Below are 27,477 nucleotides of genomic sequence, written 5' to 3' on the forward strand. Positions count from 1 at the left end.
AAGTCGGTTAACAGGGGAAGCGATGAGGATCTTCTAGGTTCGCAGATCCATGGTCCACAGTCTGACCGTCAGCAGACTCGGTATCTATCCACGTCACCATAGTTTTGCATCTGATATTTGTCATATTTGTTTTGATTGGGATTGTATTTGTATTGCTTTGCACGAGCGCGCGCCTGTTTCGAGACATGCCTGTTCGGAACGGGCGGCACCGCGGGCCTAAGTGACCCAGCCGCAGAGCCAGAATAGCCCCGCCCCGCGGCTGCACAGAGCTGAGCGGCTCGCTGTTCCATTTCGGATTTTTAGTGTCATTAATCCTCTCGCCGTTTTTCAGGCCAAAAGTATCTCACCACAGGACGCACTGACGTGGTTGAAATGACCCGAAAAACCCCTTTCAAATTCCCCGGAAGTAGAAGAACGTGGACGTGAGGAGACTGGTTTGAGGGCACTTTGTGACGTCATCATCCACAATGACATACAGTAAGTCCCAGCTTCGTCCCTCGGGAAGGAGGTCATTCGAGGCGCCGCTCTTGGGGGACATCCAAACCTAACAACACAAGAGGAGCCATTCAGTCACGTGAGTCCCCGGTGATCGAACGCATGAGCCTGAAAAATGATGAATTATTGATTCATTTACCCTTCTGAAGATGGCCTTGTTTTCGTACTGTAATAAATCAATAATTCATCGTTTGAGATTTGTGTTTTTACGTGCAATACGTAGCTAGCGTGACTGAACTGGACCCGTTTTGATAATTCATCAAAACAGTATTTTTAAAGATGATCTGTAATCTTTTCAGATTATATATACTGTTTTATTTGACAACTTTGTTTGTTGTAAATTTTTATTTTTATTTTTAATTACTGAAGATTGCCTTGTTTTTCTACGACAAAGATGTCCTGTGATCTTCATAAATACTGGGAAATGTTGTTTTGTTTTGTTTTTTTTGTCCAGATGTTCCGGCCAACTTTTCAATAAAATAATCATCTGACATGTTACACCCGTAATTACCACTCTGCTCTATTTTGCAAAGAAAAAAACGCTGCTCAAATATGCTCAACCGGTCTAACGTTCCAAATCGACAAATTGGGAATTTTGGAGTCGGTGTCGAGAACGAAGAGATTTGGGTTTTTTTTACGTGGAACACGCAGCTAACGTGACTGAGCTGGACCCCGGGGTGTGTCGGCGCCCGCAGCAGCCATATTTGTTTGTCAATATTACACGTGCCGCGTGTCCAAGCTACGCATCCTTGGGCCCCCAGCAACACACCCACCAAGTGTGACGTAGATCCAAGGACAGACAGACAGACTTAAAGACAGACACTACGCTTCGTGCATTGGAGTGTGAGTGAACGAACGCCAGAGAACCGCATTCCTCCCCTGGATTAACCCAAAAAAAAAAAAAAGGGCGGGGGGGGGGGGGGCTAATAATGTGTTCACCACGCCTTGTTAAGCGATGATATCCGCGCCCCAGAGATCAAAGGTTTCCTTGATGGCTACAGTGATAGGAGGTGATGGCCACGCCCGGAGGCTTAGCCGGACGCTTGGCAGGGCAGCGTGTTCCTGCCCTGCCCCTGCTCTCCCCTCGCCCCCGTCGTCACCGGCGCCGACGCCCGTCCCAGTCGGCGGGGCTTCTGGTGCACCCGCGGCCGAGTCACCCGGTCATCCGAATCGAACTCTGCACCTTGTTTACGGTCACCATAAACAGCGATCGCAGCCCTGATCCTCTGCCTCCCGTCTTAATTGTAATAAATATCGGTCAAAATTCAACCCGGAGAGATAGCTCGATGCTGCGCTCGTGGTGACTTAAACAAACAGATGCGATTGGGGGATGTTTGTTTTGGCTCCCAGCCATGGATAATAGCGCCGCCTCCAAGACGCACGGTCGACCTGCCATCCCATAGACTGGACAGCTGAGGACGGGGAGAAAGGTCTCGTCAAACTCCCATTTATCGGGACTCATCCCCAAACTCTCTACTCCGAGTAGCCGCCACGTTAACCCCATGGTTCCAGTTCCAGTTCCAGATGTGGCTCCAGAAGGTTGAGGACCCCCAGTGAGCTGCTGGCTCTTAAGGCCCCCACCCAACCCCCACCCCCCCACCCACCCATACGATAGCGGGGCGGGGGGGGATCTCCCATCCGAACATCTGCTTCATGTTAGGGCCCGGGGAGGCTCCGGCCTGCCGCCTGCCTCTCTCTCCCTCCCTCTCTCCCTCTCTCTCTCTCTCTCTCTCGGTGGGGGGGCGGCAGCGGAATTCCTGGTGAAGACCACAGAGGAGGAATCTGCATTCACGCTAAAATAGAAACTTGGGTTCCTGCAGACGGGACGCAGAGAGGGCTTCAGCGCTCGCATCAAATGCGCTCAACGCGCGGTTTCGCGGACGGGGTTTCATCCGAATCAGGGCCAAGCTCATCCTCACTTAAATTTGAGGACGCCCTTCTGGGTTCAATTTGAGATGAATTAGTTCTGGACTAGGAGGTGGTGAAGGACTCGTCAGCTCCCCCTGTCTGGTCTTGGTCTTAGTCCGGATCGTCCATTTTCCCTGTTGTCAAGGTCGACCTGGAGGTCCACGTCCATCAAATCCAAACACTTCCGAGTTGAAGCCTTCACTCCGACCTGGACTGACTCCAAACCTCCCCCTGGAAATCTTGTTTATTTATTTATTTCTTTAAACCAAGACTAGGGCAAGTCCGAGACTATTTCAAACCGTGACGGAGAAAGGCCATTTCAGTTCGTCCAGATTAAAAGTGTCATTTCGTCGAGGATTAGGGCCTAATCTGCGTATCCATGAAAACCGTGGGTATTTGCTACTCGGGCCACTCGTGCTCTGAACGTGCACAGATGTAGACGAAAGAAAAACAACGTCCGCAAACACAGGCGACATAAACTCGGGGGTTAACCGCAGAGAACCATGTTTTCGGGAGCCCGGGTTGTTACGTAACTCCGCCCGCGGACGGGTTTTCTGGTTTGCGCGCTGACCTAGATGTGGCCGTGGAGCGGTTCTAACACGGAAACCTAAAACCCAGGTCGGAGGCCTGACTAATGCGGGGCCGGAGGGAAGGCCCCGCACCTGACGCTCGGCAGGGGCGGGGTCACGTCCGGGCCAGCTCAGCGTGAATCAGTGCCAGATGCGGGCGGCTATGCGGTCATACGGGTCGCAGCAGGAAGTCACACGCGGAACTTCTTCAACCCAAGAAACCCCTTCGCCGCGAAAGCTTGTGTCACCGGTTCCTCGGGTGACACAGCGGGGGTTGGCGATTTCGTGGGGCCGATGTCGCCTGCAATGTCGTGAGAGCGTGGAATTAAAACACCATAATGACATGTTGCGGCGGGTCCCTTTCATGACGCCTGATTTACAACGACGTTTAAATGAACCTCCGCTGTAATAGCTCATCATTTTTTTCAGATCCTTGAATCCACACCCACTTTCTCCAGTATTCACTGGAGCTTATACGTGAATCTATATTATACTTATATATATTTATATTGTTATAACCATTTTGTTTCCCACCCTCGTACCCTCATTACACGTAAAGATCCATCTCTCTCTCTCTTTTGTATGCACTGTATATAGGGTGTCTCTCTCTCTCCCACTCACACACACACACACACACACACCCACACACACCCAACACACACACGCACACGTGTGAAGAATTTCTGCAATTTCTGAATTTCTGCCAATTTCCTGATATGCCGGCCATGATTCCCGAAAAGCACACCACGTCAAAGTCCAGCACGCCATCAGAGAGACGGTCGGAGTACGGAGCGGCATTCATGAGCATGAAGCCTGATTCGGTCGCTCGACCGGGTGGAGGTTGCGAAAGCCGGACGGTCGGCCTCGCGGCCTCGCCGTGGGAGTCGTCCGGGGTGGTGCTCTCCGCCTTGCTCCACATCTGGGAGTGAGCTCAGCGTTCTTGTGTTTGCGACGGGGGTGTGGGGGTGGGGGTCTGGGACCACGTCATGCGGGGACGCAGACTGAGGTGTCTGTATTATATCATGGCTGCCATGGAACTCCACCCTTAGTCCCCCCCAACCCCCCCCCCCCCCTTTTTTATTTCCCTGTTCCCACCCTCTCCTCATCTGCCCTTCTCCCTCTCTCCCTCTCTCTCTCTCTCTCTCTCTCTCTCCCTCCTCGCTGCTGCTGCTTTCACACGACCGGCTCCAGGTTTCGTGTTACACCTCCGGCCCCAACTTCTGCTCCTTTTCTCGGGGGCCGCGTGTGGATGTGGCGCAGGAAATCCATTGGCGGTTTAGGCGAGAGGCCATTGTTAGAAGTCACCACGGAGCCAGAGAGCGGCATTTCTCTCCCCCTGCTCCTCACACAACAACCGCGACGACCGCCGGCTCCGTTTAACCGTGGCCTACTTTTTTTTGGGGGGGGGGGGGATTCTCGCATTCCCCGCTCTCCTTCCCCACCCTCCGTCCGTCCATTCCTTTTCGGTCTTGAGGCGGGGGCCGTCGTCCTCGGGGCCCCGTAGGGCCGCTTCGTTTTGATGTTCCTCTCTGGCACCACCTGGAACCCAGACCCCCCCCCCCTCGGACGGTCCCGCAGCCTTTAATTAGGGGCCGTCGTCGAGTAGATCGCCCCCTTTTCCCACGGGTGCACTCGGGCCTTCTCACATAAATAATACGTCAAAGTTGAAAGTTTACGCGAGACACGGCCGCCAAACGCTTAAAAGGCTTGAAGGTGTCCCGAGTGTTTGGCCTGATTTATTTTTTTTTTTGGGGGGGGGGGGGGGTGAGCCGACTGAATATTCCGGTCCGGCAGCCGGGTACGTGGAAGACGCTCGGAAAGTTTTGTTTCATTAGTTTGTCTTGGCCACGTGGGCGGGTCACACCCTGCGTAAATGCAATGCCAGCAAACCCACAGATGCCTATGTCCATGTCCAAAATGCAAACCCTCTCTCACCACAAATAAACACATGCAGATACGCACGCACACACACACACGCACGCACTGAGCACTAAGTAGGTCGGCTGACAGTAACCCGTCTTTTATTGGGCCGTAAAGCTTTCCTTGCTCATGTCTCGGCCAAGGGGGGGGGGGAGGGACTTTGGGCATTTGGGCCTTTCAACCAGGCAGAGAATTCTTCAGTCTAACAGCTCGGATGCCAATATCATCTTAAGACACAAATCTGAGACACGGTTTGACTGGTAATAATGTTCAGCGGGGTCTTATGGCAACGGCAGGCTTGGAGACCACCCTGATGACAGTGGGCCAGGACCAAAATAATAATCGACTAGAATCGGTCAAACGGCTTTTCACAATACAATACTGGGGAAGCATACAAATGATGTGATTGATCCATGATATAAACAAATGTTATGTGGGAAAAAGCTGACGGCAGACAGACTTGCTACTTACTGAGCCTGCTCTGCCATCTTGTGGCCAAATGTTTATTTTTCAGTTGGCTGTCCTCTGTTGGGCAGGAAAAAAAACAAAAAACACCACAAGCGTCCAAAGCGCCAAAACCGAATGTGATGCAAGGTGAAACTTAAATCACGGCAAAACACTGGCTGAAAAACCCCCAATGCGTATCCAATGTTTACAAGGGCAGCCTCTGGCGTTGAGACGGTGAGAATCATGTCAGCGGAACCGAGCCGATCGCTCCATCCGAGCTCCGTGGCATTTACAGCACAAGCAGGTCGCCGGCCCCGTGAACGATATCAAGTCACTGGTGTCCAGATCTGTAATACTGCAACCACTAGTTCCTCAACTGGCATCGCCGTCCATTTCATGGACCGAGGTGGCTGAAGCTCACTCGAGTCAAGTGAAGTGGACGAGCATGTGTATATGAATGTACACCTGCACTAACGGTCAGGGTTCTAAGATTGAAGAAGAATAAAAAAAATGATAATAAAACAAACCCTTACATTTTACTCATACCCTGTGACGTTGCCTAAATTGCGTTGTGTAAATACGGACTTTGAGGGTACTTTAAATAGGAAGTAATTATTGTGGATGTTAATACACTCTGGGAACTTTTAATATGTAGTTGAGGTTGAATTAAAGCAAGATTCCAAAAACAAATTCACCATGCAACCATATTTGCTTGATACTGTCAAGATTTTATTTAGGAGACAAAGTCCCTTGTGCAATTTAGTTTGGGAATTCAACATTTTGTGAATAGTATGGAATTTGTCTGTCTCTACAATATATAAACTGGAAACATTACAGTGGCGCAGCATGGAAATGAAAGACACTCAACATATTATAAAGGAAAAATAATGTTTAATGTCTATTACTGTCCTAATGTGAACGGTAATGATTGGAAAGAAAAATCACTTCAAGTAGGCAAAAGCCATTTCCTGTCAATATCATGAAACATTAATATTCTCTGGCAAATATCAATATTATATGGACAAAAAAAAAAAAAAAAAAAAGTCAAATGAAAGCATAAAAATTGCCAAAAGCAAATCTTTTGCAAGCTTAGGCACAATATCAGTCATAACAAAGCGCTTTCTTTTCACAAAATGAAGCAAAAAAAAAAAAAGCACTACATCACTAAAAATACAACAAAAGTAAAAAAAAAGGTAATTTTGTTTGAAATGGCTGGTGATCTCAGTGTGAGGGAGATGATTTAGTGAATACATGACACTTCCAAGCTCATGGCACCATTGACAATGGAACAAGGACAACAAGGCAACATGTGCCAAAGCATCCATTACAAGACATGAGCCACACACACAAAAAAATAATAATTAAATAAAATGAGCCAGCATGGCAAGAGGGACTGTGTGTGTGTGTGTGTGTGTGTGTGTGTGTGTGTGTGTGTGTGTGGGGGGGGGGGGGGGGGGGGGGGGGGGTAATGATATGTCCGGGGGGGATGATGATGATGATGACGATGTTAACGCTCTAGCTGGGCCTCCATGTCCCCTGCCTCCGAGGTGTCTGTGAAGCAGAGGAGATGGAGGAGGGATGGCGTCAGATGGGTGGGAATGAACGGGGGGTTGGGGGCAGAGCAGGGGCTCCGCGGTCAGGGCTCGGCATCAGAAGCCCGAAGGTGTCAGAACATTCATGTCCCGGGGTTTCAGTTTGTGCGGACGCGCCGCCGCCGCCGCCCGCTTGGCCTCGATGCCAGAGATCTCAATCTTTGGGGGCATGAAGTTGGCAGGGTCCTCCGCCTTGACCTGGGTCTTGATGCCTTCCATGGTGGTGGACTTCTGTAGGCCGAGGTAGGACTGCAGCGTGAAGCCTGCGTTGGGAGAGAAGGGACCCAATGAACGTGGTTTCACTCGTTATTAGCCTTTGTCAGCAGGTCGACGGTGAACAAACAAGGGGGGTTTGGCAGCTGGTACCTGGGCTGCTGTCAGAGCCTGGATCAGTGGGGGACTTCTGCACGACTGGCCGTGTTCCAAAGAAGCTCCACCTGTCTCCTCCTCGTCCCTCGTTTCCTCCCATGTCTGTGCTCGGGTTGGGGCTGCTGAGTTCGGGGGCGGCGAGATGGGACGTAGAACTCAGGTTGAACCAGGTCCTGCATCCCAGCGAGGGAAGAACACAATATGAAACATGTTACGATGCAGCCAATACACTAGAGCAGCTATTCCCAACCTCAAGATTCAGGAGGTTTATTTGTCACATACATATATTCATACATATATGCAGTGAAATGTCTTTGCAACACACCCGGCGATTATGCACAATAGTTACTAAACCGAACATAATAGCAACCTAATTCCTACCTAACTAACTAACTGATTCCTAAAACTTAATGCAGTAGGTGAATAGAATATAAATAAAATAAGACTCAAACATACTACAAAGTGGGGGTACAAAATAGAAGGGAATAGAGTTATGTATATGGGATAGGCTTTTTGTATATGCAGTAAAATATTTACAGTAAATCTTTTTTTTGATACGCATCAGGCGAGACCGTTTGATAGTATTTGGTCTCCGAGAGCCAAATCTGAGTTGATTTTTAATGATGCTTGAGTCCAAACTTCCATACCTGTCTGTGCTATGCAAGGGATAATGTGCAATCAGCTGGTCGTTATCCACACTAATCGCAGACAGAGTGATCAGGAACATCCTTGTACGACTCTGAAGGTTATGCATTACCTTCTTCGACAGCAGCTCGCATCCAACTGTAATGTTGCATTGCTGCACTCTTATCGATTCAGGGGTTTAAGCGCTTCCTCCATGAAAAAGAGTCCACATCAACATAGCGCATATTCGCCCAATAAAAACAACTAGGACCTACTTATAACAAACCTATTTAACGCTATTAACGTGAACATGGACATGGACATATCCGGCGTCATCTCTTCAAGTCCCCTATTGTAGTTTCTATGTAGCGTCACAAGACATTGCAGTTAGCTGGTGTTAGCATTAGCATGTGGGCAGAGTTATCCAGCCAGAGAAGTGGTTGCCTGTGACAACTGCCATTACTAACAGACATTTAGAAATAAGTGAGACTGCTGATTGCCGCTATTGACCAATCAGAATCTCGTATTCCACAGAGATAGCAGTGAAGCTATGACCAAAAGTTTTTTGTACACCTCTAATGGTGCCAACATGTTAAACGAGATCATTCCTGGTGAGATTGTAAAAGCGGCATGTTTTCTTTTTTGACGTTAATGGATGGTATGCTGCAGGCTGAAGAAGATGTGCACACACTCATGTGGGGGTTTTTAGCTCATCTTTATAGCGGGAGAGTTGTGACATCACAAAGGCTCAAGACGTGCCCACCTGTTCGCAGCTCCTGCGGGGCAGGACCATGTGAGGAATTCCCCTAATAGCATCATATGCATTTCCATGACGACTGTTTCCCTCGTGCTCAGTTTTAGGAGTGCGGCATAGACGTCGGCAGAAAAAGCGTATTTAATGAGAGCATTTTAAAAAGTGTATGTATATTACTTCATAAACCATTAGCCAAAACTTTCCATAAAGTAATAGCAATTTGCGGTCGAGCTGGTCGTTTTGATATATTTCGCGTCTGTGTCACAAAAACTGTCATTCTTGGAGAAGATAAACGTTTAATGATATGTATGACATTGCTGGTGACCCCAGGAACCTCTTAAACCCCACAATGAGAACTGTAACTGTAGGGGAAATAATACTGTCATATGGTAGGGCTGTCAACATTGGCCAAAAAAATAAATAAATAACGTTTTAATTTTCCTCCTGAAAAAACATCGGTTTGAATATCTATTCCGCTGCGGAACAGCTCTGCAGCGCCGATCTTTTCTCCAAACAAAGCAAACAAAAATTGGGTTTTGATTCAATTTACTCCGTTTCTTGCTGCTGCTCCACTGCAGAGCAGATCCCTTCTGGGAAAGACGAACAAAAAAATTAATTCATGCCTGCGTTCTCACAGGCCAGCGGCAAATGCACCCAACCACCGGGCAAAGCCGCTGAACTAACGGACATTTCAACTCCGTCAGTGATGGTTGGGTAAGCTGGGGTCGTGTACCTCGGCTCAAGCTAACGGATAAAATCTTGAATGTTGAGATGTTATCGGCCGCATTTCTTTGCAGATAAAATGGGTCAATGTTAGGGATACACCGGTTGTGAAATTCTGGGCCGATACGGATTTTTAAAATAAGAATATGGTAGTTGATGCTTTTGTTTGTTTTTTGTTTTTAATTTATTTCCCCTTTTGTGCCAGGAAAACAAATCATGATTAAAAAAAAAAAAATAACTGAACTGTTGTAGTCTTTCAGCTCTTCATCTCACTGACTGTGAATGAGCACAAATTCAATCATACAAATGTATGAAACAACCTTTCACATGACAAACGTTCTTCACCACAGTAACATCTTGCCACGCTTGTTTTGTTATTGTACCTCCCCCTTGCGTCCCCCGTGCCATTATCCTGTTCCAGTGTCCATTACACCCGGTGCTTGTTTCGTTCCATAAGGAAACAGTAAAACAAAATAAGCGTCTGAGGTTAAACGTCTAACAGTAAAACACTTTAGTTTAGGCACGCCGATCACGCCTGGGTTGACGCTGTTGGAGCACGGGCGCCCCATCGCCGTGCTGTATGCACCTTCAGTACCAGCGGAGGGGGAGACAGGTGCACAAATTGTGCCCAGATCTCACCCCCCCCCCCACGCGGCTGCCTATGTTGCGATGCAACACAATAGATAAACATCGGCCACTGCCATCGGTGGATGTCATCTTATTTGCCGATGGCAGTCAACAAGGGGAGTATCAGCCGATACTGATGTACGGCCGATAAATTAGTGCATCTCGAGTCAATGTATTGCCGCTTGGCGGGCAGCTGGTAATCCTCGCAATTAAAGCGGTCATTCATGCCTGCTTTGGCCTCGGTGTTGACAGTGAAATGCAGTGATGCCACTTATTCACATGTTGGGGGCAGGGGTGGTGCCGAGACGCCGGAGAGAGATGACGACATAGCTCATTTAATTGTTTGCACAAAGAGGATGTACTGTATGTGGACTAGGGCTGAACAACTTGGGAAAATAATCAAATTTCGATTTTTTTTTTTTTTTTTTTAGGACCAATATTGCAATTGTGATCTAGTGTTAGGCTTGAGCAGACTTACAATTTAGTCGTTTATCGACTCAGTTTATCGGAGATTAACTCCATCGATCGCGACTGACATTGAGGGAGACAATTTTTTTTATTTTTTATAAATGTGGTAGGAGAAATCTGAGCATTGAAACGGTGTAAGTGTAGTTTACAGTGTTCTGAAACTGGAGCGGAGGGGGCGGGGGAGGCTCTCGCCCTCTCTGCTCAGAGCAGTCGAGTAACCACTGGTGATCAGGTCTCACTTCCCTGCTACGGTCTTGTACAGAGACTTTGAGGGGCAGGTGCATGTGCTACTTCGATACCCATTAACATTAAAAAATTAATAAAAAATACACGATAAGAAGGGCACCGTGGGGTCCATGCGGCAGGTGCTCAGGCACATCTCCCCGCTACTTTGGGACTTAAATTTAGTAATATTAATGTTTGTGTAAATACTTTACTTGTTAATAATAAATCCTGCACTTCTGGAATGGGGAGTCAGCATTTGCCACATTACGTTCTATACGCGTGTGAACCCCACGCATGAGCGCCAGCCATCGGAATTTTGTACAATTGCCCAAGACAATTTAGTATGCTGTATTTTTTAAGTTCCTTATCTTCTGTATTATTCACTAAACAAAAACAATCATTCTATAGCAGTGGACCAGCTCAGGAGCCACATTCACATTAAATATTTTTGCAAGAGTCAATTTCTAAAATGTCCCTTTCCTCCATCAAACCATTATGCATTTTAAAATAAGGCTACTCGTAATATCTTATTAAGGAATGAAAAACATGATGTATGCAATAATTGCAATTTATAATTACCATATTATAACAATGTTATTACCATGGCAACCACATGTATAATGTATTAGTATACAAGAATTATGTACAAATGTATACAGCAAACTGCAAGGTACGTAGACAAAGTGACGAGCCGGCTCTACTGCACACGTCTGCTGTACCTGCAGCGGTTTATGCCGTGTTCCCTGGAATATCGCACTTAAAATAAGCGAAATGGCTTAAATTAAAATAACGTGGATTGAAATGAGTTGTTTTTTTCCCCTATTTGTTGATGGCAGGGAGCTTGTCGCATGACAGCCAATGGATGATTTGGACACGGTGGTCTCACATGGCATGGTTGGATTGCCAGTGGAAACCAGATAATCAGCCATTGATCACTCAATAAACAGATCATGGATCAGCACCAGGAAACAGATTCTATAGATGTCTTCTCTCTCGAAGCCATCACAGGTTGATGTGTCTATGGGAAATTCAGTTTCAAATGCTGCGGACAGTGTCTCAGACAAAATTAATTTAAATATTCCTTTAGAATCCCCCCCTTTTAAATAACAGTGTTAAGCGACGCAACTAGTCATAAAAGAGACTCGTGTGGATCGCGGGCTGTGGGTTGAGCATCACAGCTTTAGATGATGTTACATATATATTTTTATTTACTTATTTATTTTTAAAATGGCACTGATTTAAAAATTGTCATATTATGTTCCGACGTCGGTTTGAATTAGATTAATCATTCAGCTCTAATGTGGATGTATGTACGTACATTCTTATATTAAACTAAAATTCTGCTGAAAGACAATTTATTTTTACAATGCGAATAGCATTACCGCAATACAAGAGCATAGCAATACTGAACCATGGTTTGACAGCCCTATTATACAGTTAGATAACATCAGTTAGCAGATGTTTGTCCTGCCCAAAGCGATTTACAATCATTTGCTATGAAGTGACTCCAAAGAGTCATTTAAGTGAATGAAGAACCTGAAAACACACACAGACCGGCACCTTCAATCAATGTGACGGTCTCAACACGCTGCAGTTGCAGAAATGAAACATCGGCTATTTGCAGTAGTACATGCTCACCTGCGACTGACTGAAGGTGATGCGTGGGGACTGACGCAGGGGGTGACTGAAGGGGTGACACTGGGGGTGACTGAAGGGGTGCCACAAGGGGTGGATTGAGCTGATGTTGTAAGCCTGTCTTCCTTGAAGTCCCCACTTGGCATTCTCAACTTCTACAGCAAAAGACAAAACAGAGCATGCAAGGGTCAAAATTCAAGCCACAGCGTATGTATTACCAATAATACCAAGCATGCCACAACAGCAGAAATCTGGTAGCTGAGACAAATACGAGGGCTATCCCATTGATTGTCACTCAATTAAGTGTATAAAAAATTATTTTAGTATTCATCAAAAAAACCTTATATGAACAAAAACTAGAGTGGTTATATGAGGCCTAATTAAATAAAATGCATATTACCTTCAAGCAACTTTGGCTAACCATATTAACCAGTGCTGGCATTAGGTAAAAAAAAAAGTGCAACCTAGTAGTGAAAATTTGCTGACATGTTGACAGACTATTAGTTGGAAAGCAGCTACAGTTAGCTTCAGAAATGACTGTAATTTAGAATTGATAAATATGAGTTGACCACAGACCAATGGCGCTGTTTAAACCAAAAGTAGTGATACCCGAGTATCCGTTCTAGTGACATCTGATTTGAATAGAAAGAGATTCCTTTGCAAGACAAACAAAAGCCAGATGATTTGGACTGATTGATAGTGGTCTTGTTAGTAAAAGGAAGGAAGCATGAAAACAAACAATCCAAAGGCTAGCAGTGTTTGGAATCTGCAGCCAAAGAAAACATTTAAGTAAGAATAAAAATAATTCATCTTTATGTATGTTTGTGTGTTGGGGGCTGTCCGACAAGAGGTACATAAAAAAAGAAAAGGGCCAGATCCTCCATCCCTTAGTGCCAAACAAACCATATGGACCTTGGTCAAAGTCTATTCTATGGCATTGTGTGGCAAAAATAGATGATTAAACAACCATGTTCAGCAAGTATGCCATTGAACAAAACAAATAACTAAGCCAAGCAGGTTTCTTGGTCGCCTCCCCACATTAAGCGAAGACTACCAATACAAAGTTACTACTTTAAGGTGCAGTGTGTAGAATCTACGGAACGGACTTGGCCCCCCCGGCACCTGAAGGCCACTGCAGCTCCTCATACGTCACTAGAAAGCAGACCTGCCAACTGGGGAAAATTTTGAGTACCAAAACAGTGTAACCACGAGTCTACGTGGCTTTTTGAGTCACTGCAGCTCAATGACCATCAGTTATTCACATCATAGCCGTCTCGTAAAGAGGCTCATCACGTTGTATCCGAGATACTACGGCTAACTACAAACAGTATACAAATAAATATAATTTGATATACCCATTGAAATAGATCATCTCGTAAAGTTACCCAACATATTGACCAACTAGAGGTGCAACGATTGCAAGTTTCTTGGCCAGATTCCTGATTATAATTATTTTATTTAAAGCTGACCTGCAGATTCCCATTTCCAATCCGCTGTACATTGATGACGAATACATCACGTGATCTAATCATGCTGACATGATAGGACAGCTGCACATACGGACTACCCGGCAATTTTTTTTAGTTACCACAATAGTGAGATTGCTGATTCTGACACTGTGTTTGGTATTGTTTATTATTCACCACGGAACAAAAATAGAACATGCGTTTCAATAGAATAGAATATGGGACTGTCACCAAATTTCAGTATAACATGCATTCACTGGAAGTCCTCCTTCACTCACCGCGTGTTAAACCAAGTGAATCAAATCGAATGACTCGTTTTACTGAGTCACTTGTCACGAAACGAGTCTCAAAATTTGAAAAAAAACAAAACAGCCAAAAACTTTATCACGAGCGGAGCTCCGCTGCTATGACAGTGATATATATGCAGTCAGCGCAATTATGGAATATTGTCAGGCGACAAATACATTATCTAATCTTCTTTGTTTACCTTGAGGTATAGCTTAACGGCTGATGTTCTTTCTTTCGCTCTCTTTTGAGCGTCAAACTACTACACAACTACGTTACAATATGTTGGTATCGAGTTTGAGTATAAGAGCATTTTTATGAGGAAGAGTACTGTACATGAGCACAGTATTGGCCGTGCATGTGACCGGCGCAGAATCGGAAAAATCTATCTGACAGTGATGGGCCGGTTAAATCCGGCCCAATTCGACCGAACGGTACATCTCATGTTTTATAATGTTAACATCACGGTCACATTTTTGTGCTTCATTACAACTCTCCCACTTCCCATTTTACCTAACAATACAGTGTTACACCTCTGTGGATAATAAAGAACCGCCGCGCTCAGTGTGCTGCCTATCAGCAGATGTTGAGTGAGAGGAGAGGGAGGGGTTACAGAATCACAGGTCATAGCATCTGGTCCAAGCTGAGGGATGTAGTTTAAATACCCAATAAATGTACGGTATTGTACTTATTGATTTCTGTCATTAAAATACATACATCTCAGCTGGCATTTCATGGCTGGCATGCATGGTGCTTGGAGCAGCGATCAAAGTGCTTAGTCCCAGTGCATTACTTTATACCTTGGGGGGGGGGGGGAATCCAGTACAGATCTCAAGAGAGAGATCTGTACTGGAGTGAACCAAATGTCACCAGAAGATATTCCCCGTAAATGTACCTGGCAAAAAAAAAACCTGATTCATCTACGGAGGGAAACTGCAGTGTCAGCAGCCACGTCAGAACAAATCTAGGCACAGTAAAGTAACATAATAAAGTCATAAAAATAAAACCAGCCGGCCCGATACGAAAACGTACAAGTGAAAAACAAAATACCAACAGACAACCTAAAAATAAAGAATAAACCTCTATCAATGATCACAAATGTAAGGCAGGAAATAGTACATGTATGCATAGAGATATGCTGTATGGGCACTATATGTACACTGGGTTATAAATAAGTAGTGGATATGAAAAATAAAATAGTAAAACATTTCACAGTTGGAGCGGAGGTAACAGTATGGTCCACTGCTAATTCTATTCAAGATTTAAAGATCCTAAACATGTATTCGTCATGCATATTTCACTCGACATACAACATGCAGTGAAATGCTTTTTTTTTTTTTTTTGGGGCAAACTACAGAGACTGTGCCGGGCACAGAACAAATGGAAAGAAATAGTAAAAAAAAAGGAAATTAGAGTAAATTAAAAACAGGCGTAAAAGTAATAAAAAAAATAAAATACAAAGCTATATACAGCATACACAATAATTTAATTTTGTTGTGTGTGTGTGTGTACACAAATGTACATACATACTAATCTCCCCCGGACACGATGAACGGGCCGTGAACCTCCACAACATTGTACTCGGGCTGCACCGATCCACCACCTCCGTGACCACAACGAGCTCCAAGTTCCACACCGAAAGGAAAACTTACTAGGCCGCAAACAGAAGCCTACTCCAGCATCACCTCGACCGGCGGCGTTGCGCTGGCCTCCAAAACAACGCTAGCGCAGCTAACACCAATGCAGACGTTATAGTGTTGGGGGGGGGGGTCATTGAAACTAATACGTTTGACCATCTGCTGTGTTGACAATAGTGTAAAGCACGAGTGATGGCGTTAGCTCAGGGGCTAATAAAGAAGCTAACGGACCAAAGGCCATAAAAACAAACAGCGCTGGTTAGCCAGCTAGCACTTCCAGCTCGCCGAGAGGAAACGGCTCGAAACAAAAGCAGCACAAATGTGAGGGTTGAGCACGGAGCATTCGACGGCCTACCTTTTAATAATGCGAGTTATTTGACTTCCCAGTCCCGTCCGTATGATTCTTTTACCCATTTTTGACGCGCTGACAGTTTTTATTGATTTTAATGCACAGTTGTCGACAACACGGATTCCAAACAAGACCGAATGCGGGCCTCAGAGATGCGGCCCCCGTACGTTAGACGCTTCCGGATTGGTCCGTTTCGACCAACCACGGCTCTCGTCTCATCCAAGGGCGTTGCCTAGCAACGCGTAGCAAGCCACGGCTCCAATCTAGAACCGACGCCGCAACAATTACGTAATTTGTTTACCACGCTGTCCCCGAAAAGCATTGATCCATAAATAAGACACAACAAAGGACCCGCTCCCCTTGAAAAAACATCTAATTTTAAAAGCACCGCCTCTACAAATGTCAGGTTATAAATTAAAAAAATAGTTTACGGTGCTATTTCCACAACTTATTTTATTGTTGTATTGGGTGTGACATTTTCCTGCCGATGGGTGCTCATGCATACCCTGATTACATTACAATTTACACATATATACAAATATAAAAAGAAAAGATAAAAACAAAAAAACTAAAGTAAGCCCACTGTGACAGAAAGTTCTGATATTTGCTTTGGGATGTAGCGGAGGGAAAGTCCAAAGTCTCCAAAACCGAATATCATTAAGTACTTGAACTTTATTACTCCCCAGCACGGAGCTCTTAAACCACCCATCACGCTCTATTTACTGTACTGATTTCAATGAATATCATTCACTTTTGCCACGACAAAACAAAGGTGTTGGCCCTGTGGCCCAGTTCAATGGGCACTGGGTGAGAGTGAGCGCAGCCTCATTGGATTCTGAGGGGGTGGGTTATAGGGGGCGGGGGGCAGTTTGACATCACAAACACAACACACATTGATGAGATGTGCAGTGTACGTCAAAATCCCAACATTCAGTGACCTTCAATTGTTTATTCTCCCCAATCTGCGTCTGCAGTTGCATTTGACTCTGCATTGGCATTGGCACACGTTTTTGTTTTTTTTCTGATTGCTTTATGTTGTTTTTTTTTTGTTTGTTTGTTTTTTTCGAGGGAAATGCATTATTCTAAATTTTTGAGCTCTGGGTCTCTCTGATTTCACCACCACCGACAAGGTGAACATGTTGGCGCTGACGTAGCTGGAGAGCAAAGGGCGAAAGGGCTTCACCCTGTTTGTGTGTTAGTATTATCACCCTCTGGTTCGAGCCTCACTCCACTCCCACTGCACAATTTTGGAAAACACCCACCGCCGTGGGTATTGGACCCACTTTCTTGCCCCCTGCCCTCTGAAAAAAAACACCTTTTTTTTTTCTATCCTTCATGACAAGAGAGCCACTCAAAGTACGAATCTGTCATCACCCTCCCAGCACGCTTTGTGCTGATTACAACCAGTAGATGGCGGTGAGGGACATTCATTACCTGTGACGCCCAACTGATCACATTTGCACGAGGACTGATGGGTTTCATTGGAATACAGTCCAACGTCATTTCAGTTCAGAGCTCAAAAAACACGTTCGAGTTGTACCTCAGTAGCCCTTCAGTAGAATTTAACCTCGTCGGCGCCCGCCGCTTTAGGGGTGCCGTGGTACTCACCGGCAGCGTTCCCTCAGCCAGGCAGTGGTAGCGGGTCCCCTCCGCAGACAAACCCTTGTGTGGAGAGTATACAGTGTCCGTCAGACCCGTCTGGTGCTCGAACTTCTGCAGGCTCTCCTGACTCTGCCCTGTGGCAGGAGGGACCGGGGGAGAAGGGGGAATACAGTGAGCCCCGAACCAAGCTGAGGGGCGAATTCACAAAGAATGGACTGCGGCCGCTGATAGCACCATGAATTCCGCATCACCTGCACCGTCTCAACGTCCGATTCACAAAAGATATTGCGCTAATGATATGACGGCGCAAACACGGCCATAAAGTTTTGCTGCTGAGTGCAATTTGCCCTTGTTTTGCGTCTGATTTGGGATCTGCGGGATGCGTGGATTCAAACAAGCTATACTTTTAGATTAAAATGTACTTAGTATTTTTAGGTTTATGTGCAGTGACTATAAAACATTTAAATAGTATGAGTAAATCTATAATAAAACATTCTCTTCCTGCACAGTTCATTTATTACATAAATAAAATGTGTAAATATTAAATGTTTTACTTAAGAAATTCTAGTGCTCACTGAATCTTGATATTACAATGTAGAAATTATAACAGTAAATTTGATATATTTTACTCTAGCCCAAAGTTAATTTTTTCAGTGGGCCGCAGCCTTTTGGATGCAGGGGCCCCACTCCCGGCTCCCGGCCACTGTCCATGGTCCCATGAGGTTCGATTCCATCTGTGGTTCAATGCCAGTTTTAAACACTTTATCACTATTCCCAATAACTTTTAAGTGTTTTTTTTAATATCTCTTGAGTTTAATCAGAATTATGGAACCATTTTTGTCAACATTTCTAATGCCCGTTTCGTACGATCAATTATTCAAAGTTTCAACAAGCTGCTTTTTGAGCATTTCAAAAACGACCACGGACTGCTGCCCGTTCAAGGCATCGCTACCTTTGGATGCTGTGACAGCTATACCTATTATAATAATAATGTCAAAATATTATTTACAGATCACTGGAAAGTCTGGCCGTGACCACCCTTATAAATGCGCTTCAATTGCACCAGGTCTCTGCAGACGATCGTGCACAGGACCCCTTTTTTTGGTCTCCATGCAGTTACCACAAGCTCTCAGCAGACGGTAATAATAATTTCACTCTAACTGCGTGTGGCTATTAGTATATAGAACACCATTTCAGTCAGTATTAAATAAATAAATAAATAAATAGATAAACAAACAAACAAACAAACAAACAAATAAATAAATAGATAAATATCCTGAAATAAATAAATGAGGCAATACATATATAAATGCATGTAAATATAAACATATAAATGAGTAAATATAATTCAATAAATAAATCATTTTTTTTATTTTAGAAAGGTCGTTGTTATTCATTTCATGGCACTTTTATTTCATAATGTCACATTTCCAATCCCTAATTGAAATGAATGGTGCAGGTTATCTCACAGATTCAGACACGGGGAACACCAGCGCTGCTGTTGGCTTCAGCTCCCGATACCACCTTGTTTGGAGCCAGCGGCCGGTAGGAAGCGGGAGCGGGCCACGGTGGAGGGCCAACACCCGGTTCCGCTTGACCAACCACACCCTGTACACCACGTCTGACAGATGTTCCAGCACGTGCAAGGGCCAGCCCCTTCTTTCTTTTCGGACAGTATACCCACATCTGGGTCCCGGGTGCAAAGTCTGTTCCCCGGCAGTGGGAGTTGTCGGCCCACTTCTGTCAGAACCATGGCCCATTAACCACGCCCCATTCGTTTGCATTTAAGGATTGAAAATGTGGAATTATAGTGCCATGAAATAAATAAAAATGGCATCCTGAAATAAAACTGCCATGAAATAAATAAAAGTGGCATTATGAAATAAATGTCCCCTTAAATAAATAAATGTGAAATGATGAAATAAAAGCCCTGTAAAATAAAGAAAAATAGTCTTTTGAAAAATGTCCTTTTTAAAATAAAAAATATTTATGTATGTATTGAACTATATTTAAATTTATAAAGATATTTAGATATTTATTGCCATATTTATTTATTTCATGGCACTTTTATTTCATAATCATATTTATTAATTCATTTAAATAATATTGACTCAAATGGCATTCCATATTGTTGTTGTGTTTGTGAATTGGATGTTTTTTACGACGAGGCTCATTTGCACCGAACGCAGCCAATTTTGCGCCAAATGTATGAATAATACCTAGTTTAAATACGTGGCAATAGCACCGACGCACCAAGACGCTATTTGTGTGGCGGTTCAGTTAGCCGTGCATTTCACCCTTTGCGGGTGCTTTGAGAATGAGACGCTTTCTCGTTGTGTTATTTGCGCAGGTTTAGCGGCCACAAAAAGCCGCGCAGTCCCACCTCAGTGTCCTGTACCCTATTCATGACCCCTGATAGACAGCACACAGTGTACTGGTGCACACAGTTTAGCATCCCCAAAATAATATGCCACGTAATAACATGTCATATTACTATGCGGCTCTGTGGAATACTCGATTATGATTGGTCAATAGCGACAATCAGCGGCCAGTCATTTCTGAATAATGGTGGAAGACTCGTGGAAATGTCCAGTTTCACATTTCAAGTCTTTTTTGTAGGGTGAGTAGTTCAGTAGTGAGTAGTACATTGTTGTGGAGTAATTTTTTTTTGCGTACGCTCGTAAACTGGGCGTACGAGTAAGAAAATTATTTCAAATCAAAATTCTTTTACTTAGTAAGTAGCCATGTAATAAGCGGGATAAGGGGTAGCCAGCCGGTCATTATCGCAAACTAACCCTCTTCAGTCTGATGCAGGATCTGATCACCCAGTCGGGGGGTTCGTTTGCGATGACGACCGGCCGGCTGCACGTTATAGCAAACTGGTGGCATGTCATAATCAAAATATTTATGCAATAACCACTTTTAACCACAATTCACCACTTTTCACATTTGCCAGCCGGTGCAGCTCATTTGCGGTCGAGGTGTGTTTGCTATATTTTGCTTACGGATCATGAGCGAGCTCATCAAGGTGGTGGCTCTGGTTTTCACCACAGGGGACTTGGGCACAGCAGCTGTCTCAAAAGCTACCCGGGCACCGTCGCTCCCATCCTCCTGCTCACACAAGTTCGCACACTCAGGATTTATTTATAAACCAGTCACGTAACAGAGCGAAAAAAAGTGGATGGGATGACATGGCGAGGTGCACGAGAGACAAGAGACGATGGCGCCTAAGGGCGTCTTCAGAACCAGTCGAGCTAGAGCTAAACGTGTGTGTACCTCGGTAATGGTCGTGAACCTGTGATGGGGGATAACGGGGTCCTTCCATAAGATGTTGACGCTCAGGTCCGGCGGCGGCGAGTGCAGCGGGGCGTCCAGGCTCTGGTCATAGCTGAAGGCGCGACGGGAAATTCCGATGGGGGAGGACAGGCCGGTGAAAAGCCCCGTTGGCAAGCCGGACTCCAGCGCTAAGCGGTGGGACAGTTGTTTGAGTTCACCGGTTTTGTTCATTGTACACGATACAGGGTGATACAGGTGCTTTCGTGCGTTCCTCGAACCTTATCTACCGTCAGGAGTAGGGTGTCAGGATTCTGATTTGAAAAATCCAAAATCAATCGAAATGATTTTTTCATTTCAAACTTCGAAATCACAGGCGGGTTTGTCATTCTCCCCATATTTTGGCGGGTGACATTGTCCAATATGGTTGCCATATTGGGGCGGTCAAGATCTGCCGGAATACAAATGCAGTGCGCGCTGGGCGGTGCGGACCCTCACACAGAGTCGGCTGCGGCTCGCCCGGCTCTGAACCGACTTTCATGAAATTTGGTTCGGAGTTGGGCGAGCTGCGGTCTGCTCCACAGGGGGGGGTCCGCCGAACCGCCCACTGCGCCTGCCCACCAGCCGATCTCGACGGCTCCAATATGGCGGACACGCAGACGCATAAGGTGAGAGTTGACTACTGAACCGATCACATTTTAGTACAAGTACAACACAAGTCACAGGTAGTAATTTGCATTTTACTACCAGCGTTCCCCTTTGGCAAAAACAGCATCCATTTTTATGCGCTTATTTTGGTGCGTTACTTAAAAGTAGTGTAGTAAGTTAGTTATTATTCTCAAGTCTAGTTTTGATGAAGCTCTTAACTAGGTGTGTTGTTTTAATATTCTGATATTTTTATTATTATAAGGGGTCCAGCCAGGCAGACATAAGTCCAAGGTGTTTGTACATTTTCTAACTTGTGCTGCATTTCACAGAACCCGTAAATACGTACCTAAATCTACTAAACTGGACCCTGTGTATTGCTGCCTGCAGCTTTATTTTATAATTGTTATTATTCAAATAAAAGTTACTAATTGACAAATCAAGACTCGATAGTCTAACAATGGCATAGCCCTCAGCGCTAAATAAAATAAAATACACGTGTTGAAATCGAAAATCCGAACGTGAACTTTAAATCGAAAGTCAAATTGAATTGTGGATTTGGAGAATCATGACACCACTAGTAAGTAGTAGTGAGCAATATTGTCGAATGCTTTCTCATTAAAAAGTGCAGAAGTGACAAAGAGGAAATATACACTGGTGCTATTTTTATATGGAGTTCCTTTGGTGTTTATTCCATTCCATTTGGAGTTTATTTGGTGTTCCTTCTTTCTACTTTCAATAACAGTATACACTGATCAGCCACAACATTAAAACCACTGACAGGGGAAGTGAGTAATATTGCTCATCTCGTTCCAATGGCCCCTGTCAAGGGATGGGATATATTAGGCAGCAAGTGAACAGTCAGTTCTTGAAGTTGATGTGTTGGAAGCAGGAAAAACGGGCAAGCGTAAGGATCTGAGCCACTTTGCCAAAAAACAAATTGTGATGGCTAGACGACTGGGTCAGAGCATCTCCAAAACAGCAGGTCTTGTGGGGTGTTCCCGGTATGCAGTGGTTAGTACTTAAGAAAGGGTCCAAGGAGGGACAACCGGTGAACAGGGTCATGAACGCCCAAGGCTCACACAGAAGAGCTTCTGTAGCACAAACCGCTAAAAAAGTTAATGCTGCTATGATAGAAAGGTGTCAGAACACACAGTGCATCACAGCTTGCTGCGTATGGAGCTGTGTAGCTGCAGACCACTCAGAGTGTCCATGCTGACCCCTGTCCACCACCAAAAGCACCTACAATGGACACGTGAGCATCAGAACTGGACCATGGAGCAATGGAAGAAGGTGTCTGGTCTGAATCATGTTTTCCTCTACGTCATGTGGGCGGGGTTAGGGTCCAACCCGATGGAGCATCTGTTGGATGTGCTGGAACAGCAAGCCTGATCCATGGAGGCCCCACCTCACAACTTCCAGGACTTAAAGGATCTGCTGCTAACGTCCTGGTGCCAGATACCACAGGACACCTTCAGAGGTCTTGTGGAGTCCATGCCTCCACGGGTCAGAGCTGTTTTGGCAGCACGATGGGAGCGACACAATATTAGTGGTTATCAGTGGTAGGTTTTAATGTTGTGGCTGATGTGTGTATATCCACTATTATATAATCTGCCAGTTATTCATACACTTCCTACTTTACACCAACATCACCATCATCATCATCGTATCCCTTTTCAATTCCTCCCCCTCTGACCCAAACACGTTATAGCCGTGTCCTTTCTGTCTGGTCATTATCATTTCATTACATCAGCCTCTTCATCCTCAGGGAAGACCAAAACAGATCAGGGGTGCTGACGTTACCTGGAATGTCTCCCCGTGTGGAGGACATGTTGCAGGCAGGTCAGACGGCCTCGTCTCGGTGTGGAACGGACGCCCGAGCGGTGTCGTGTATGCAGAGCTCTCTCCCGCTTTTGGACTCCAGACCTGCACAGTATCACGTGACATTTCACAACATTAAGCTGCAGCTTGGCTCATAGGTCTCCCACTCAGCATGGATCCAGTCAAACAAGCATGGGCCAGTGGTGTGGGCTGCTTCCAACGCCGTTCCACTCCAAATAGAAACCGCACTCCTGTTACCAGGAGGGAGATCACCTTACCAGCCAGTCACGCTCATAGAGCCAAAATATTAAAGGTTAGAAATATCATTAAGAGGCTCCCGCTTGAAAAGATACTAAGGAAAGGAACCTCTGTGTGTTTTCATGCTGTCAGGAATTTAACAGATGATATATATTTTTTTTGGGGGGGGGGGGGGGGGGGGGGTGCTTTATTACGTATTTCCACTGAGATAAGTCTCAATGAAGTACAACATTCGCAGACAGCTGTCAAACGGTTCGCGTCAGGGAGCACGTTGAACATATCGTCATCTACTGTAGTGACTTGCAAAATGAATAAATGCAAAATACACAGCATGCACTTGGGACACCGACTGCAGGCTCACGCACTGTTGACAGATAATAAAAACAAGTCTACCCTCCACAAATAGAAACAGACAGATAGAAACGTTCCACCACAATAATGGCTGGGTCTATGCATGAAATGATTTCCATCTTGAATGGGCAATAAGTGATTTTAAATCGGGTGTTAGTTCATCCATCCGCACGGCGCGTGCTGTGTCAGACTCACCTCACTTCCCGGTGAACGCTGACTATTTGTCGTTCCACGGTCGCGGCTCGGCGCAGTTGGAAACACAGCAGGTCTTTGGAACCGGCCGCCTCGTCCGCGGGGCTTTGGCGCGAGTAAACACGGTGACGCGCGAGAAACGTCAACGACCCGTTCGTCGCGAGCGAACCGTCTCACAAGACTCAGGAGTGCGGGGCGAGTAAATCTGTGACGCACACACGGGAAACAACAAAGTGGAGACTAAAATAAAGGCATTTGGCACCATTCGCATGGAACGTGACTAATTTATGCGTTGCACGTAAATCATTCTGGCAGGAGTAGATTTTTGTGATTTTGTGATCCACGTCATAAATATTGTTGAAAGGATTTGAATCAGAAATATGTGCGACGATCCGGTTTGCACTCGTCCAACTAATTCTAAAATTTTTATTTCAACAGAAGTGAATGATTCTTTCTTCACGACTCGGGGCCGGCCCGACTCTTCCGCCCGCCCGTCCGTGCGCAACACCCACTGAATCAGCGGCACGACGGGGTGGAAACTCGGAACGAATCCCTTCACCAAACGACTCGCCGAGAACCGAATCTCACAAACGGGTCGAGCCGTTCGGAGCGCACCCCCCCCCCCCCTGCGCCCTCGACGGAGGAGGCGGTCCGAAAGTGGAAGTTCTTGACATTTTGACACAAGTTGAAAAAGCCTCCGAAGATAAAAGTTTTTCCTTTCCTTTTTAATTTATTCCATGTTCACGGGGCCAGAGACAACTTTCCGCGTTTCCGAGCGGCATTGTTGTTTGCGCCGCTGTCGCAAAGTCAACCGGATCGATTTACGTTTACCTCCGTGCCAAGTTCTGCGTAGGAAGCGGGGAGACGGGTGAACGGGTGAACGGGGAGACGGGTAAACGGGTGAACGGGGAGCCGTCCACCCTGCCGCGTTTCTCCGGGGATTCCTGCGTCTTCTGTTCTTCCCCACGCTCCCTCTCCTCTCGTTAAAAACAAAAACAAAACAAACGCTTGGCTTGCGGCGCCGACCTCTGCTCCACCGCACGCCCCGTTCCCCGTTTCCTCCACCCAAAGCCAGTAAGAGCTGTCGCGCTTCCTCGGTGGCCCGTAGGTCGACCGTTTCCCCCGGGGACGCGTACCCGGGCGGCGCCCCCGAACGCATAGTGAATATGGAGGCTTGTAGGGAACCAATCTAAGCGCCGATTCGTTACCACTGCGCAATCACCCATGAACTTTACGATGATAAGAAAAAGCAAACGAGTTGTCTGTTGCTCTTCAAATTCAGTTACTATTGAAAAGTGTTGGTTATCGCAATCCTCCGCTGGGGGGGGGTCATACAGATTAGTCATTGGTTCGGCTTGTAAAACCAAATGTTGTCGTTTTCTACAACTTAAAACGGTTAAATTAAGAAAAAATATTACATCGAGAAAACCTACTTTTTATTTTTTTATTTTTTATTGTTTTAATGAATGTGAGCATCATTTTAAGTGGAAGCAAAACTCAATTGAAGGGAATATCTTTTTTTTTCCCGTTGTGGCGTTTATTGTGATTGTAAATGGAACACGCAACCTAGCCGCCGCTGATTTTCTACTCTTGACATTATTTATGCCATTTTGATCGATTTAAAAAAGATATGCAATGTAATTACCCCTTATCTTGTGTGGAGAAAATAAATACACCTCAACAAATAAAAAACGTTTTTGTGTTTGAGTATTAACCATTTTCCGCAAATGATATTGTGCTTGCATGCCAGCAGGCACATAACTTTCGTATTCTAAACAACTTTACGTGTGTGTGTGTGTGTGTCTGTGTGTAGGGCATTCCCCCCGGAGCTTTGGTTTATTCATGCTTTCAAGTTTATCTTTTGGCGGTTTTGGATGGCTTTTTTATTTTCCATTATCGTTATTATTATATATAATGATGTATGCATGTATGTATGTATGTATGTATGTATGTATGTGTGTGTATGTGTGTATGTTTTGTTATTACTATTATTATTATTATTATTATTATTATTATTATTATTTTTATTATTTAAAATGTTTGTGATTTTTTTTTCAATGCCTTTCTTAATCATTATTATTTGGTTGGTGTTAGTTTTGCTCTGCCTTATTCAAGATACTATGTGTCATTTTGGTCTTTGTTTTCTATCTACAACTTGTTGTTACTTTTATATTGGCTTTTGAATTGAATTTGTAAAAACAAAAGGAAAGTCCAAGAGTCTCTGTCAAGTGAATTCGGTGATTCGTTTCTCAACAAATTATGCATGTTCGAAGGTCGTTGCTCAAAACATGTGAAAAAACTGTCAACGATGTAGTACTGAATTGTACTGTTTTGCACAGAGGAATTGGCGCACGGCCTCGTCAGCCGACTGGGGGCCAGAGTGGCGCGTCATACCTCCTGTGCCCAAACCGATCGTTATTGTTTATTATTCATACAATAGCCTTTCTGTTCATCATTATCATAAAAACTCTCGCCATGTCGACAATGCCGTTCCAGGAAGACTCTGTCTCCCTCCCTAAACCCACAACTGTGGGCAGATACTCCCATAAGCAGCGCATGAACAGAGACTCTGGAGGGGCAAGGGCCGAACGTAAGGGGCCCCGGAGCAGATCCGCTGTGGAAGCGCCTCGCAGACCTGGAAGACGGGCGGGACTTCCTCCGCTGCCAGTTGGAGCGCGTCCTCACCAGCGTAAGACCCCGGGAGGATGGAGCGGACCCCTGATGAGAGAGGCTGGGGGAGTGCCTTCACCGTCTGTAGGGAGATGTGAGTGTTGCATGGCACGCCGTGACGATGGGTCTTCAGCGGGCGCAACGGGTCAGAATGGGGGAATCCCAAGGGGGATCTTCCCTGGTCCCCTTGACCTTCCCTGTGGAAGGTTTTCCACCGGAGCCTGTGAGGGGGTAGTTAAAATCGGTAGCATATTGATGCACCCAGATGCCACGCTCACTCAGCCATATTTTTTGGTGAATGGAGATGTTATACTGAGTGAGCCGTGACACTTAGTCAGGAGAGGAAATAACCCATTTGTTGATCCTGAAGAGCCGCCAGGGAATGCTCTTCCAGGCGGCTCACCATAACCAGATGGCCGGTCACCTCGGACACGATGAAACACCACAGCGGATAGTGGCCTGCTACTATTGGCCCGGCATTTGGGAATATATATGCAAGTGGTGCGCCGCATGTCCTGACTGCCAATTGGTCATCCCTCCGGCCATGCCAAGAGTGCCGTTGACGCCCTTCT

At 45.5% G+C, this 27,477-nt stretch overlaps 1 protein-coding gene across 1 annotated transcript in view; it reads right to left on the bottom strand.

Moving 5' to 3' along the window:
- gfpt2 (glutamine-fructose-6-phosphate transaminase 2) overlaps positions 1-24,355 on the bottom strand; it is a 51,265-nt gene extending 26,910 nt beyond the window's left edge. Inside the window, exons 1-7 of the mRNA XM_080008383.1 lie at positions 24,239-24,355; positions 23,417-23,539; positions 20,972-21,159; positions 20,701-20,806; positions 17,702-17,829; positions 12,360-12,511; positions 7,298-7,473 (exon numbers count right to left, since the gene is read on the bottom strand). Coding sequence (XP_079864509.1) covers positions 7,298-7,473; positions 12,360-12,511; positions 17,702-17,829; positions 20,701-20,806; positions 20,972-21,159; positions 23,417-23,444 — 778 coding nt within the window. The 5' untranslated portion in view covers positions 23,445-23,539; positions 24,239-24,355. The remainder of the gene's footprint in view (positions 1-7,297; positions 7,474-12,359; positions 12,512-17,701; positions 17,830-20,700; positions 20,807-20,971; positions 21,160-23,416; positions 23,540-24,238) is intronic.
- Between the last annotated feature and the right edge of the window lie 3,122 nt (positions 24,356-27,477).

Source organism: Zeus faber (assembly GCF_960531495.2).
Source record: "Zeus faber genome assembly, chromosome: 10".
NCBI classification, from domain to species: Eukaryota; Metazoa; Chordata; class Actinopteri; order Zeiformes; family Zeidae; genus Zeus; species Zeus faber.